The 12,802-nt window shown below is 38.8% G+C and overlaps 1 protein-coding gene across 3 annotated transcripts; it reads right to left on the bottom strand.

Moving 5' to 3' along the window:
* Window positions 1–2,394: 2,394 nt before the first annotated feature.
* Window positions 2,395–12,040, bottom strand: LOC111946938 (uncharacterized). 3 transcript variants are annotated; one of them, XM_078941634.1, is made up of 10 exons: window positions 11,926–12,040; window positions 11,419–11,515; window positions 11,149–11,307; window positions 10,637–10,830; window positions 10,312–10,448; window positions 10,142–10,235; window positions 9,711–10,042; window positions 9,461–9,632; window positions 9,132–9,259; window positions 2,395–9,008 (listed from the first exon to the last, which is right to left on the bottom strand). In XM_078941634.1, the coding sequence occupies exons 1-7, from the start codon at window positions 11,968–11,970 to the stop codon at window positions 9,848–9,850; spliced, it is 921 nt and encodes a 306-aa protein (XP_078797760.1). In that variant the 5' UTR covers window positions 11,971–12,040; the 3' UTR covers window positions 2,395–9,008; window positions 9,132–9,259; window positions 9,461–9,632; window positions 9,711–9,847. The 3 variants fall into 3 exon arrangements, with proteins under 3 accessions (XP_078797760.1, XP_078797762.1, XP_078797761.1); XM_078941636.1 differs by having other exon boundaries at window positions 10,637–10,806; XM_078941635.1 differs by having other exon boundaries at window positions 11,149–11,304.
* Window positions 12,041–12,802: the final 762 nt, after the last annotated feature.

Here is a 12,802-nt window from a genome sequence, read left to right as displayed (position 1 = left end):
TTCAGGTCCCCCAGCTGGGACTTGAACTGGGGGCCTTCTTGCTGTGAGGCAAGAGCGCTAACCGTTGCCCCACCGTGCAGTCCCTTTTTGCACAATCAGCTAAATTATTAATTTTGATCTATTGTCAAAGTGTTCCCAGTGGTCTTTTAATCGTTGTGATGTTATTTTTAGACAAAATCCAAAAACATGTGTCGTTTTCTAGGACATAGTTTCTGCAGAGCAGCAGGAGTTCATTAGAAATTCACCTCTGAATTTTGGGCAGGGACTGTTGGCATGGAGTAAGCCTGCCTCCACTTCCCATCTTCCATCTGTTTAAACTCTATCCTGCTAGCTTACAACCCTTCACACCACTAACCTAACATTAGCAGTGGAGCAAAAATGGCAAAAATATCAGAGCTATCCAGTCGTCCAGGTCAGACGAGGAAAACAAAGACATACATGGATCTATTTGTGGATGCATCAGAATGGGGCAAAGCAGGGAGTTTGTGGTCTGCCCATTGTAGATTTTACGTAACATCTAAATCCTTTCTTAAGCGGCATTTTTTGTCTGTTCCTGATTGACAATGATTTTAATAAAGAATTACTCTGAAATGCAGTTTTAATCTTAAATCATTTTATCTGTGTCCTCCATCATCAGAAATATCCCACTAGAAAAATGTTAAAACCACCATTTGATTTGGAACTAGTCTTTAATTTGTATATCTTTTATAGGTGTGTGAAATTTGTTCTCCACATTCTCCACCCATCCTCTGGAGGAGCGGTGAGCTGCAGACACAGCCGCGCTTGAGAAGATTTGGTGGTTTAACCCCCCCAATCCAATCCTTTAATGCAGAGTGTCAAAAAAGGCACTGGGTCCCATTTTTAAAGACTTTGGTATGCCTGGATTTGAACTTATGACCTTATGGACACTCTTCCACTGAGCTGGTTATTATTCTGATATTATTACTGCACTGAATGAAACTATAACGGGGACGTAATAAATGTAGGAGGGGACGGCGCCTTCTTTAGAAAAAGTGAGTGGTGGATTGTTCCTGTAGATCCAGATGAAGTCTATTACAGGATCCAGAGAGGGGAGCTGTGATTTGGATGCGGAAGTCTGGAGTGACAGAGAAGAACGTTACAGTTGTTCAGGACATGGATGAGAGCTGGAAGACAGTGGTGAGGTGTTCTATAGATGGGACAGAGTTGAAGGTGAAGGTGGGACTGTACCAAGGATCAACTTTGAGCTGCTTCTTGGTTGCTGTGGCAACGAACGGACTGACACATAAGGTCATACAGGAACTTCTGTGGATCATGAATTTTGCAGATGACACTGTGATCTGTAGTGAGGGCAGGGAGCAGGAGGAGGAACATCTTGAGAGGTGGAGGTTTAATATAGAAAGAAAATGAACGAAAGCAACTGCAGCTGCAGTAAGACAGAGAATCTGTGTGTAAATAAGAGGAACTGGCCTGGAATGGTGAGGTCACAGGCAAGAAGGTGGTGGACTTTAAGTGTAGGAAAGAGGTCAAGAGGCAGAGGGTGGAGGAATGTTTCAGGTGTGATGTTTGACTAAAGAGTGTCATCAAGAATGAAAAGAAAGGTGTAGCAGACTTTGGTGAGAGCAGCCATGTTGGTGATTCAGAGATAGAAGGCAGAGCCAGAAGCGGCAGAGATTAAGATGCTGGGAATGCAGAGAAGCAGATGGAAATGTTTGGACATGTTGAGAGGAGGAACAGTGATGATGTTGGTGAAAGGATGTTGAGGTTGGAGTTAAGAGGTCTAGAGTAAGAGCAAAGAGGAGGTTCATGGGTTTGGAGAAGGAGATTTGTGTGAGCGAGGAGAAAGAAGGGGGGTCAGATGGGAGCAACTGGAAGGCAAAGAAGCATCACATCAAAGTTCCTGTTCTTGAGACTCTTACTGGAAGCGTTTTTATCAAGTTAAAAAAATCTAGCTCTTCCCTGTAGCTGTTACCACACACAGCAAATTCTACCAGGCCGATTCAACTCTACAGGAGTCAATTTCAACACTTATAAAGTGTCTATATGGGTCCACACCACAAAGTGTCAAAATAACTCTTTTGAAAGTGTTGAGCCTTTTACACTAAGATTGAGTTGTTTTTTACTCTGTCAGTGTAAAGAATTTAACACTTTTCAACTCTGGTCAGTGTTTGATTTTTTCAACACTTGTACATAGAGTTAAAAATTAGCACTGTCGAGAGTTTTTTTATTAAACACCAAATAGAGTTACCAATTTGAATCTATCGTTTATTTCAACACTTTTGAAGTGTTTATATGAGTCCACACCAGATATTGTCAATTTAACTTTTTTGGGGGTGTTGGTAAATAAGCACAGTCATTGAAAATTGTCACAGACCTACAATAGGTGCATTAGATTACTAAAATAAAGAAACAGTGTTTAGTTGAAATGCATTTATTTTAACTGCACCACAAAAATTATAAAACAATCTTTAAAACAAAGCAGTATGGAACAATGTATGCTCTTTCATTCTCATTAGCACATTGCTTATCAAAAGGTCTATAATAAGTAAGCTGGTCAATACAAATCACAGCTTATTTATCACTCTGCTCTTCAATGCAATATGCATGAAAGTGTTCATCAAAGTGCAGTGTGTTGACAGCACAACCTATTATAAAAGCATCGTTTTCATGCATTACAATAGTACAAATTTTCTTACTCAGGTAAATCATGGGATGTTCCAGTACACAGAAATAGACCAAGGTGGTATTCAGTACCATAATTTTTTAGCCAATTTGTAGTTTGGACATTTGAAGATAAATTCAAATCTAGTATCTGACATAACAAATTTCCACCCTTCAATTTATCAAGAATTGTTGTTTTTAAAGGACCAAATTCATATCTTTTAAAACAATAGTTTTCAAAGTAAAAAGCCATTTGACGCTGGTGTTGTTTTGCCAAAGATTTAGGAAGATTTTTGAAATTTTTTACAGACTTTTTAAAAAATTTGTGTTTACCTTCGAATCGCATACACCACACATGAATAAGTGGACCAATCTTTTTCATAGATTTTGGATAATGGATCATTAGGTGGTGTTTAGGAATTAGTTTTTTTATCAGGGAACAACGTTTTGAACATGTTATGGTGATCACAGATTAGATGTTTCAAATAGCATATCATGCCATCAGTAAGGACAGTTGAAAAAAACAATATCAACAATCTGCATCAAAAGAAGCAAAAAGTTCCAATATTTATTGTCCCTTTCAACTATGTCACCAAAGATGAGGGGAGTATTCTGGAGGGTACACCACGACTGAATAGCGTTTAAACCTAAGTGCTTGCTGCTGTCATCAATTTTTAACCCACTTGGTTTGTTTTTACGGTCCACGTGACCATAATTAAAACTGTTTTTCCTGTCAAGTAATGTATTCGTAGAGATATAACCACTTTTAATCAGGTACTGAAAAACCATCTTAAGCTCATACTGTAAGACCCCTTCCAACAAATCATGCATTATATCAACAGCATAGTTGTCACTGCTATGAAAATATTCCAATGAATTGAGCACGCAATATTTTTTAACACCATAAATGGAAGGAAGAGCAGGATCTTCCCTAAGAGCATTACAATGTTCAACAAGAAGATCTCTAGAACGCAGAACGAGGCTAGGATTATTTTCAGTGAACACTGACTAAATTTCTTCTTTGTTTGTTAGACAGAAACTACACCAGTGGGTTGCACTAAATGATTCAACAAAACCTAACAAGCTATTTAAAGCAAGATTATCACCTTTAACCTGAATTACAGTGCCAAACAATGGTTCTTTAAGGCAGTGTTTTTCAACCACTGTGGTGCCGAAAGATATTGTCAAGTGTGCCGTGGAAAATTATTCATTTGTGTGCATGTGCATTCTAGCGCCCGGCAGAATAATCATTACTCTTCAGTACTCTTCCATACCAGTAGGTGGCAGCAGCAGATAACTAATTGCTTTGTGCTTGTAGTCAAGCGAACTAGTGACACATGCATGCAGCGGCAGGTGGCGTTGACGGTGACATTGTGAAAGACAGGACAGCGGAGAAAGTGATGGATAAGTTTTTGAAGAGGAAAAATTCTGGCTCTGAACTGGACCCTGGACAAAATCCTTACCCAAATGAAGGCCCTAGTATGAGTGAAGGTCAAAAGAAAGCAAAGACGGTGACGTCCAGGAAAGTTTTTAGCGGGAGGCAATATAAAGAAAGCTATCTTTCATTTGGATTTACTTTTACCGGTGACGCTACGGCACCGACTCCGTTGTGCTTGGTATGTGGGGAAAAGCTCTCCAACGAGGCTATGGTCCCAAGTAAACTTAAACGCCATCTCCAAACGAAACACACTTCACTTCAAAACAAAAATGTGGAATATTTTGTTCGCCTGCGTGAACACACAGATAAACAGGCAACTTTCATGAGAAAAACTGCAAAGGTAAATGAGAGAGCCCTTAAAGCTAGCTACCATGTTGCTGAACTTGTGGCTAAATCCAAAAAGTCCCGCACTGTGGCAGAGCAATCAATACTTCCTGCCTGCAAAGCCATTGTAAATGAGATGCTCGGACCTGAAGCGGCTAAAGAAATAGTCCAAGTCCCTCTTTCCGATAACACAATTTCCAGACGAATTAATGAGATGTCTGCGGACATCGAAAGTGTGGTTTTGGACAAGATCCGTATCAGTAATAAGTTTGCGTTGCAAATTGATGAGTCTACTGACATAAGTGGACATGCTCAACTTTTGGCTAATGTGCGTTTTGTGGACGGAGACATAATCAGGGAAAACTTTCTATTTTGCAAGGCTTTGCCAGAAAAAACAACTGGAAATGAAATATTTCGGGTGACATCAGAATATCTGGAAAAAGGAGGACTTAAGTGGGAAAATTGCACGAGTGTCTGCACTGATGGAGCTGCAGCCATGGTCAGGCGCGCCAAAGGCTTTGTAAGCAGAGTGAAAGAAAAAAACCCAGATGTGATCATCACGCACTGTTTTTTACATCGCGAAGCCCTCGTAGCCAAGACTTTACCAGCAGACCTTGTTCCTGTGTTGGACGATGTTGTGCGCATGGTAAACTTTGTGAAGTCACGACCCGTGAAAAGTCGCATATTTGCGGCTTTGTGTGAGGAAATGGGAGCGGAGCATAAAGCCTTGCTGTTTCATACGGAGGTCCGATGGTTGTCACGTGGCAAGGTACTGGCGCGTGTGTATGAGCTGCGAGAGGAACTTAAAGTGTTTCTGACAAATGACGGGTCCGATTACGCAAAGCTGCTCGCAAGTGATGAGTGGTGTGCAAGGCTGGCGTACCTGGCAGATATTTTTCATCGTCTGAATGAACTGAACACACGAATGCAAGGCCGAAATGAAAATCTTCTTACAAGTACAGATAAAATAAACGGATTCCGTTCAAAGGTGCAACTCTGGCAGCAACATGTGGAAAGTGGCAATCTTGAAATGTTCCCACTCACCAATAAATGGCAAGGTGTTAATACTGCAGCACTGTGTGAGATAGTAGTTAAACATTTGAAAACTCTTACGGAGAAGATGTCATTTTATTTTCCTTCAACCTCCACGGACTGCCTTGACTGGGTTAGGGACCCATTCAGCTCAGCATCAGCTGTTGGAAAGGACATGACTTTACAGGAGCAGGAGGAACTTACTGAACTGAGACAAGATCGTGGTCTCAAGCTAAATTTTGCTGATCAACGTTTGGAGAGTTTTTGGTTGGCAGCTGCCAAGGAGTTCCCCATGCTGGCCAACAAAGCTGTTTTGACATTGCTCCCATTTTCCACAACATATCTGTGTGAGATGAGCTTTTCAAGCCTGACTGCTGTAAAAACTAAAAACAGAGAAAGACTGAGAGCTGTGGAGGAAGAGCTTCGTGTGTGTCTTTCCTCAATTCCTGCCAGGATATCAGCTCTGTGCTCTGCCAAACCGGCCCAGGTCTCACACTGAGTATAAACATGAACGATTATAAAATGACCCATGTGTGATGTGCGATGTTCAACGTTGTGTGGTTCAAAATAAATGGGCTTGATGCCAGAAAAGAGATTATGCATTCAGTTACTCTTACTGCGTCTTCCTCTCTGAGAGTGTGCGGAGTCGTGCGGTGAATGGGACACGCCCCCGGACAGCTCTCCAGCGCAGCCAGTTGATTGACAGCTCAGTTGATTCACATTCAGGCTTTCGTTTTCCCCGCTACAAGTGACACACCAGCTGGGTCGTTACAATATAAATAATATAACACTTATATTGCCATAAGTTTTTTTTTCACTTTATCAGTGGGTGGTGTGCCGCAGGATTTTTTCAACGACAGAAGTGTGCCGTGGCTCAAAAAAGGTTGAAAAACACTGCTTTAAGGAAAGGAAGTTGGATTCCTTTAGTTTCTAAAATTTTTAAATCATCAATTAAAGGTTTCAAAACCATATTTTTTTAAATCTTCAGTGTAGAAAAGAACTGCTAGATGTATATTCATCAACACAGAGTTTAATTTGGGCGGGAGGCTTTTTATGGTGAAATAAACACAACCAAGTTTGTGGATGCTCTTTTTGGACCCCAATGAATTAGCCATTTCAAAGTCGTCATAATATAGCAAAATCTGTAAAGCATACTTCTGCTTTGAAAATAGAGGATGGTTTTGAAAATAGAATCCGTCACTTGTGTCAATGTATGTCCCACTTTTTCTGCATTTCTCTTGTAAGAAACCCTCCCTTATTTCACTATTTTTGAAAATTGAATTTAACGTGCCTAAAATTGGTATATATATGTATTTGTCTGTAACAGGAATTTGACAGTAAACACCTGTTTTTCTACTTCTGCGTGTATCCAATCTCACACCAAGAACAAATTCTTTAGGGTCAACTATTTCCCATTTTTCAGCATAATATTTTCCTCTTTTTTTCTCAGTATTAAATGAAGTAAACGGATTATTTAATTGGTTTAAACTAAGCTCAACTTTTTTGTAAATGTCAGATTTTTTATCTTCAGAAGAAAATGTCTGAAACGCTGCTTCACGTGCTTGCATATGTACATCATTGACAACTTCCTCCATTGAGGAAACTATTGTTTGGACTGTATTTTCAGATAGACCTGATGCTTGTAGTTGAGCGACAATTGAGCCACACATTCCAACAAGAGGGTTTTGTGTAACATTTGTAGGAACCTGCAGCATAGATGCTGAAGTTGTTGGCTGATCAACAGCAATATCTTCAGCAGATTGATGCGTCATTTCCTGATTAGATATAACTGTCCACTAAACTGACAACTGTGTACAGTTTTAAGATGCTTTCTGAATCCACTGTATGTACAAAAAGATGAAATACATCCTAACTCCCCACATTTTAAACGCAAATTTTTTGCTGGGTATAAACCATGAAAGAACTTTAAATGCTTGCAAAGATTTGACAGTGATGAAAGTCAGGCAAGGAAAAAATCCCTGAACTTTTCTTTGAGCGATATGGCGGGCACAGAGCGAAATTTTGGAAAAATACGTGGTCTTAGATGCATTCTGGTGCATTCTGGCAGCTAGTTATTCACTTCTTTATCAAGAAACTAAGACTAATTGGAGCATCATGATTTGTCATTCAAATTAAAAATCTACGCTTTTCCTTAAAGCTGCAAAACATACAATTGCTAAAATATAGTAACATCAAAGCCCCAAATGGCAAAAAGAACACCAGTAACTATGATATTCTATGAAAATACCTCAGTTATTTATACATTATTTCTGCTTTAGAAATGACTGATGTACAACATCCACTTGCACTGTTTTCTCAAACTATAATTACATCAAAATATGGGATCTGCTTTAAACTATAATTCTATAAAATAATACATCAATTCTTTAACACCAATACTAAGTAATCTGGGAAATATCAAAACAAACATACAAACTAAACTAAACATTGTAAACATTATTTTTTAAGGGAGTGCGGGTCCAAACCATCAAATACTTATAATGAATCTCAACTATACTGAACTAAATCATGGTAATTAGGAAATACAAATAAATTAGATAGAGAAATGTATTCAAAATAAAAACTGAAACTCAAAACTAAAATTGAAATTATTTCAAAATGTGGTTTTGAGATTATTTTACACAAAAAAGTATTTGACCTACACTACCTTAAAAATCTTTTTTTTTTTTTCCAGCCAAGACCACTTCAATTTGTTTTTTATCGTCTTCTCACAACTGAGGTCGTGACCACGCTCAATAATGACGATGCCTGCCATTATTTTAACACAAATTTGATCGCAAACTCTTCAGGTGTGTTTGTGAAAGTTTAGCGTGGACCGCCAGTTTTGGTCTCTAGGGAAGCAAGTCACGCTGACCACGTGGTGCAGACAGAGCCAATCAGACCCGTCGACGCATCCGAAAGCAACTAAAACGTCCCGTCATTGGTCAATTAGGCCGGGAAGACGAGAGATGGCCACGACCATAGAGGAAGCGATCTGCGGAGAAATATAGAAAATAAAGCTAAAATTAGCTGATTTCAGACCATTTTCTAATCCGGAAAGCGATTTGTCCCTAGAGATCAGGTCTTTATTTCCCGGAAAGTACGTTCGGTTTGCTCAAAAACCCGGATTTCCGGGAATTCCCGGAAGACTTTCATCACTGATTTGAACAAGTTTTGTGGTGCATTTTACAAACAAAACACGAGAACATTCTCAATCTGTTAACGGTGTTCTGACCTTAAATCTGGTGTCATGCTAACGCTCTTGCAGAAGTCATGCTCTCAGTTCCTTGACTCGTGGGCTTTCTTTTGTGTTTCCAACATCAATGTTATACACTGTGGTTTGGATAAATGCGTAGAAACTGGAGAGGGCTTCATCATAGGAGATGCTGAAGACAAAATGTGCTTTAAACAGCACATCAAATGCAGCCACTGATGTCAAGGCACTGCATGGGATTGGTTTCTGGTCCACCATGATGAAGAACCTCCGGATTTCTTTTCTTTGCTCCCCAACACAGAGTAGGAAGGGCTGCCTAACATCAACTTTCTCCAAAAATGTATTAAGACTGACTCCTTCCTGCAGTTAAAGACAAAGATGTAATGCTTGAATATTTGCATTTTTTTAAAACAAAGAATAAGTAGCATACAACACCAACACACAGACATTGTTAACTTTGATATGTATGCTAACGGAACACACCTTTACAAATCTTACAAGACGGTGGGCTGCCTGTGCTGAGCTGATTTTGTCTGATTTCTTGTGGCCTTTGGATGTAGGAGGCAAGAGATGCAGCAGCAGCAGAAGAGCTGATGTATCACTGTCCCAGCCTTAAATAAAAAGTACATTTTTAAAGTACCTATTGGTATAAAAATATTTTCATCACAATTTTCTTTATCTTTTTTGAATAGATCTAAATTCTATGACTTTATTGAGAAAGAAAGAGAAAATATCTAACCAAGCCTAAATTGACAGAACCCCTGTAACAAATTCATAAAGCTGCAACTGTTTAATAAACTGCCCATGTTTACCAAAGTAATTCTCAGCTTTGGGGTCCATAGATGCCAGTAACTCCTCTAGGTAGGAACTCGATGGAAGACGCTGGCTTGCAGCAATCACTTTGTTCTTGAAATAGGATGGCCACTTTGCCAGAAACCTTCCTGATACTTCATCCCCAAACATCATGGAAAAGTCCTGGTCGATCTTTGAAGAAACAAACATGAAACCTAATAGGTAGGATTCAAATGTTCTAAATTTTTGGAATAAACTAATGATTCTTACCAACTCTGGCGTGTCAAGGAAACGAGGGAAGACTTCAAAGACTGACAATGTTGCATCTTGGTCATGAATCAGCTTCTGTCTGTACTCAAAGGTGGCTCTCATCTTCTCTTTAATCACAGATTTATTTGTAGAGTGTCTTATATAGAGAGAGCCTCTCTGCACTCCTCACCAAACAGCTGTCCATCTATTAACAAAGAATCTCTTTTGGTTCTTGGACTTTCCTGGTAGTCAGGCCTTGAACGCAAATGAGCGCCAACATTGGTGTTTCGCTGGACCGTCTTCAGTCTCCAGGCAAGATAGCCAGTTTTGGTGTCTGGATCATAATAATGTTCCTGCATTTAGATGAATAAACACACATGGACAGTCACACAAAAGTTACAAAAGACTATTACTACGATAAAACGTGGACAACAAAAGTCTACAGAACTTACAAATCCATTTTTTGAATATGGATCTTGAAGATAGGGAAAAAGGGTCACAATGCCCAGAGCATAGCTGGTGCGAGCACTTATCGGTGGAATCCTCCTATTAAACGAAGATACAGCACTGATTATTTACATTGTTTCTCAACCACATTCCACTGTAGTGCATGATACCTTACCCATATGCAGATGTTATGTCTGCAACCAGAATATTCACCATCTGCCTTCGTATTGCATCTGACAGAGTTTTAGTTTTGTCATACTCCTTGAAGATTTCCTCTCCCTTTGGGTTGGACCTTAAGGCTGAATGAACCATCTGGAAACAAAACATAAATAAATAATACAACTCATTCCCACATACTAACAAACATGTGCATTTAAAACAAACATACTTAGTAAAGCCAATTATTTGAGGAAAAATGTGTATCATGATCAAATATAATTTAACACCAGTGTTACAATTTTTAATTGAAGATGTATTTATCAAATGGTTTAACACTTTGCCTGCTTAGCTTCATCCCGGTCCATCTCTCTCACGTCCTTTCTTTTGTTTTGCACTGATGGGAGGATCATAGTTGAATCTGATGAAGTGGAAGATGCTGAAGAGTTTGATATGGAAACTGGTGATGGTTGGGGGGCTGATAATGATTCTGGATCTGTTGATTGTGATTCTTCTGCGGTCAAATTAATTGTAAGATCTAAAATGAACAAAAGCAAGAGCAGAACAGACATGTTCTTCATATTTTAAGATAAATTAAAACTTTAATCACATTAATAAACATGACAAAAAATAATTCAGAGAAGCAATTTAACATGCATCAACAAAATATACATTTTATATACCAGTTATTAAAACTGCATCACTTTAGTGCAATAAAACGAATACAAACATTGTATTATATCATATCAGTGCTAGAACAGTTCAGCTAAATAAATAAAAATACTAGTTTGATGAAACAGTATGTAAAGATTATTATAATTTTTTTTTCTAAATAAGGAAGACTACCGGTACTCACCCAACACTGGCTGCTGCTTGTATTTGACTTTAAAGTTTTTGACCCCAGACTTCAACAGCTCATCAAATATGTCCTCATCCACTTCTGTTCCAGACTGATCCATCAGAACAAGCACTCCTTCAGTCAGGAGCTGAACATGCAGACTATATTTGTCCGCTACTGGAAAAAAAAAAATACAGACAGTGGAAGTTATAAATAACAATCCATAAGGCCTTGATCCGAAAACTGACCACTATGGTTGATTTAAGTAAAAAATAAAATGGCACAAACCATCTTGAAGAAAGCGGGTAAAGTCGAAGCATTCTTCACTGCGTGGAACTTTGACATATTTTTGAACTCCACCATATTCCACAGTTCCCAGCATATCCTGTGTTTAAATAAAGGGCGTAGAGATTAACTATGTATGCGTTGAACGTACTTCAAAATTTAATAACGCGATGAGAGTCCACCATAGCGCGGCTGTGGGATTTTTTTTACACGCGAGGTTAGCTAAACGTCATGCTAACATTTCACAAAGTGTGCACAACCACCAAACATCAAGTTCAACTTCATTAAATTTTATTTGCTTAACTAAAAATGTGCTTGTGTGTCGTTTACCATGGCCGCAGTTAATTACTACAGTGTTGTACGCATGATTTTAATTCGACGCCTCCGTCCTGTACTACAACTAATTTGCGTGGCTGACATGATGTATCCGCGTTTAATACCGACATAAAATCTGATGCAAACAAATGAAAATCGATCAATTTACCAACAAGAAGCATATAGTTTACTTACCAACAAGGTAAACCTTAAAACCACGGCTTCCAACGGTGTTCGCATGCAGTCCGAGCAGTGCAGAGGGCGGTAAAATGTACACTTCAGGTGTTACAGGAAATGTGGGAATTTAGAGTGACGACCTCAGAGTTAAAATTCTCATGACACTGACAGATTTATTTTGGAAACACGTTGATTTGACACTCATTTTCAACCACTATTTTTTAGTTTAGTGTTAAATATATGGGATGCAACTCAACAAAGAGTTAAATTAACTCTTATTTTACTAAAATTTGATCAACACTCCAAAATCAACTCTTTTGAATTTGCTGTGCAGAACAGAACTGCTTCAGTGTGGAAATCTCGTTACTAAACTATTAAGTTTTACAGGGTTCTGGGACATTACACATCCAACTTAAAAAAAACATTTTTTTATTTTACCTGAGCTTCACGTTATTCGTCATTTCATAACCAGAAATCAAAAATAGCTGTAACTGCTGGCTCAACTGCAGTTGCACTCTGTGACCATTAGATGGTGCTGCAGGTCCATAAAAGCTGAATGATTGGTGACATTATTAGTCTCAACGTTTGGGCTTGTTTGGCAGAGAAAATAGAAGCTCTATTAACTTCTTAAGTCTGTGGGTAGTTGATCAAAGCCTGTTCTCTGCCTCCTGAAGTCCTGAGGTTGTATTTTAGCAAGAACCCAGAACAAACATGAAAAGCAGAACAGGAAAGTAGATACAGGTTTTTAGGAGGTAAACAGCAGGTCTGAGATCAATACTGAGCTGGAGGATGAAATGGCCCATACATATCTTACAATAACCTTCAAACATGCAGCACAGTCTAAATCATACAGATGATTATGTGAGAACGACACACAAACAACCTTTTATTGTAA

This window comes from Oryzias latipes, chromosome 23, assembly GCF_053564925.1.
Source record: "Oryzias latipes strain Hd-rR chromosome 23, Olatipes_Hd-rR_3.1".
In the NCBI taxonomy this organism is placed as follows: Eukaryota; Metazoa; Chordata; class Actinopteri; order Beloniformes; family Adrianichthyidae; genus Oryzias; species Oryzias latipes.
The sequence above is the reverse complement of the archived record's forward strand: the minus strand, read 5'-3'. Positions and strand labels throughout refer to the sequence as shown.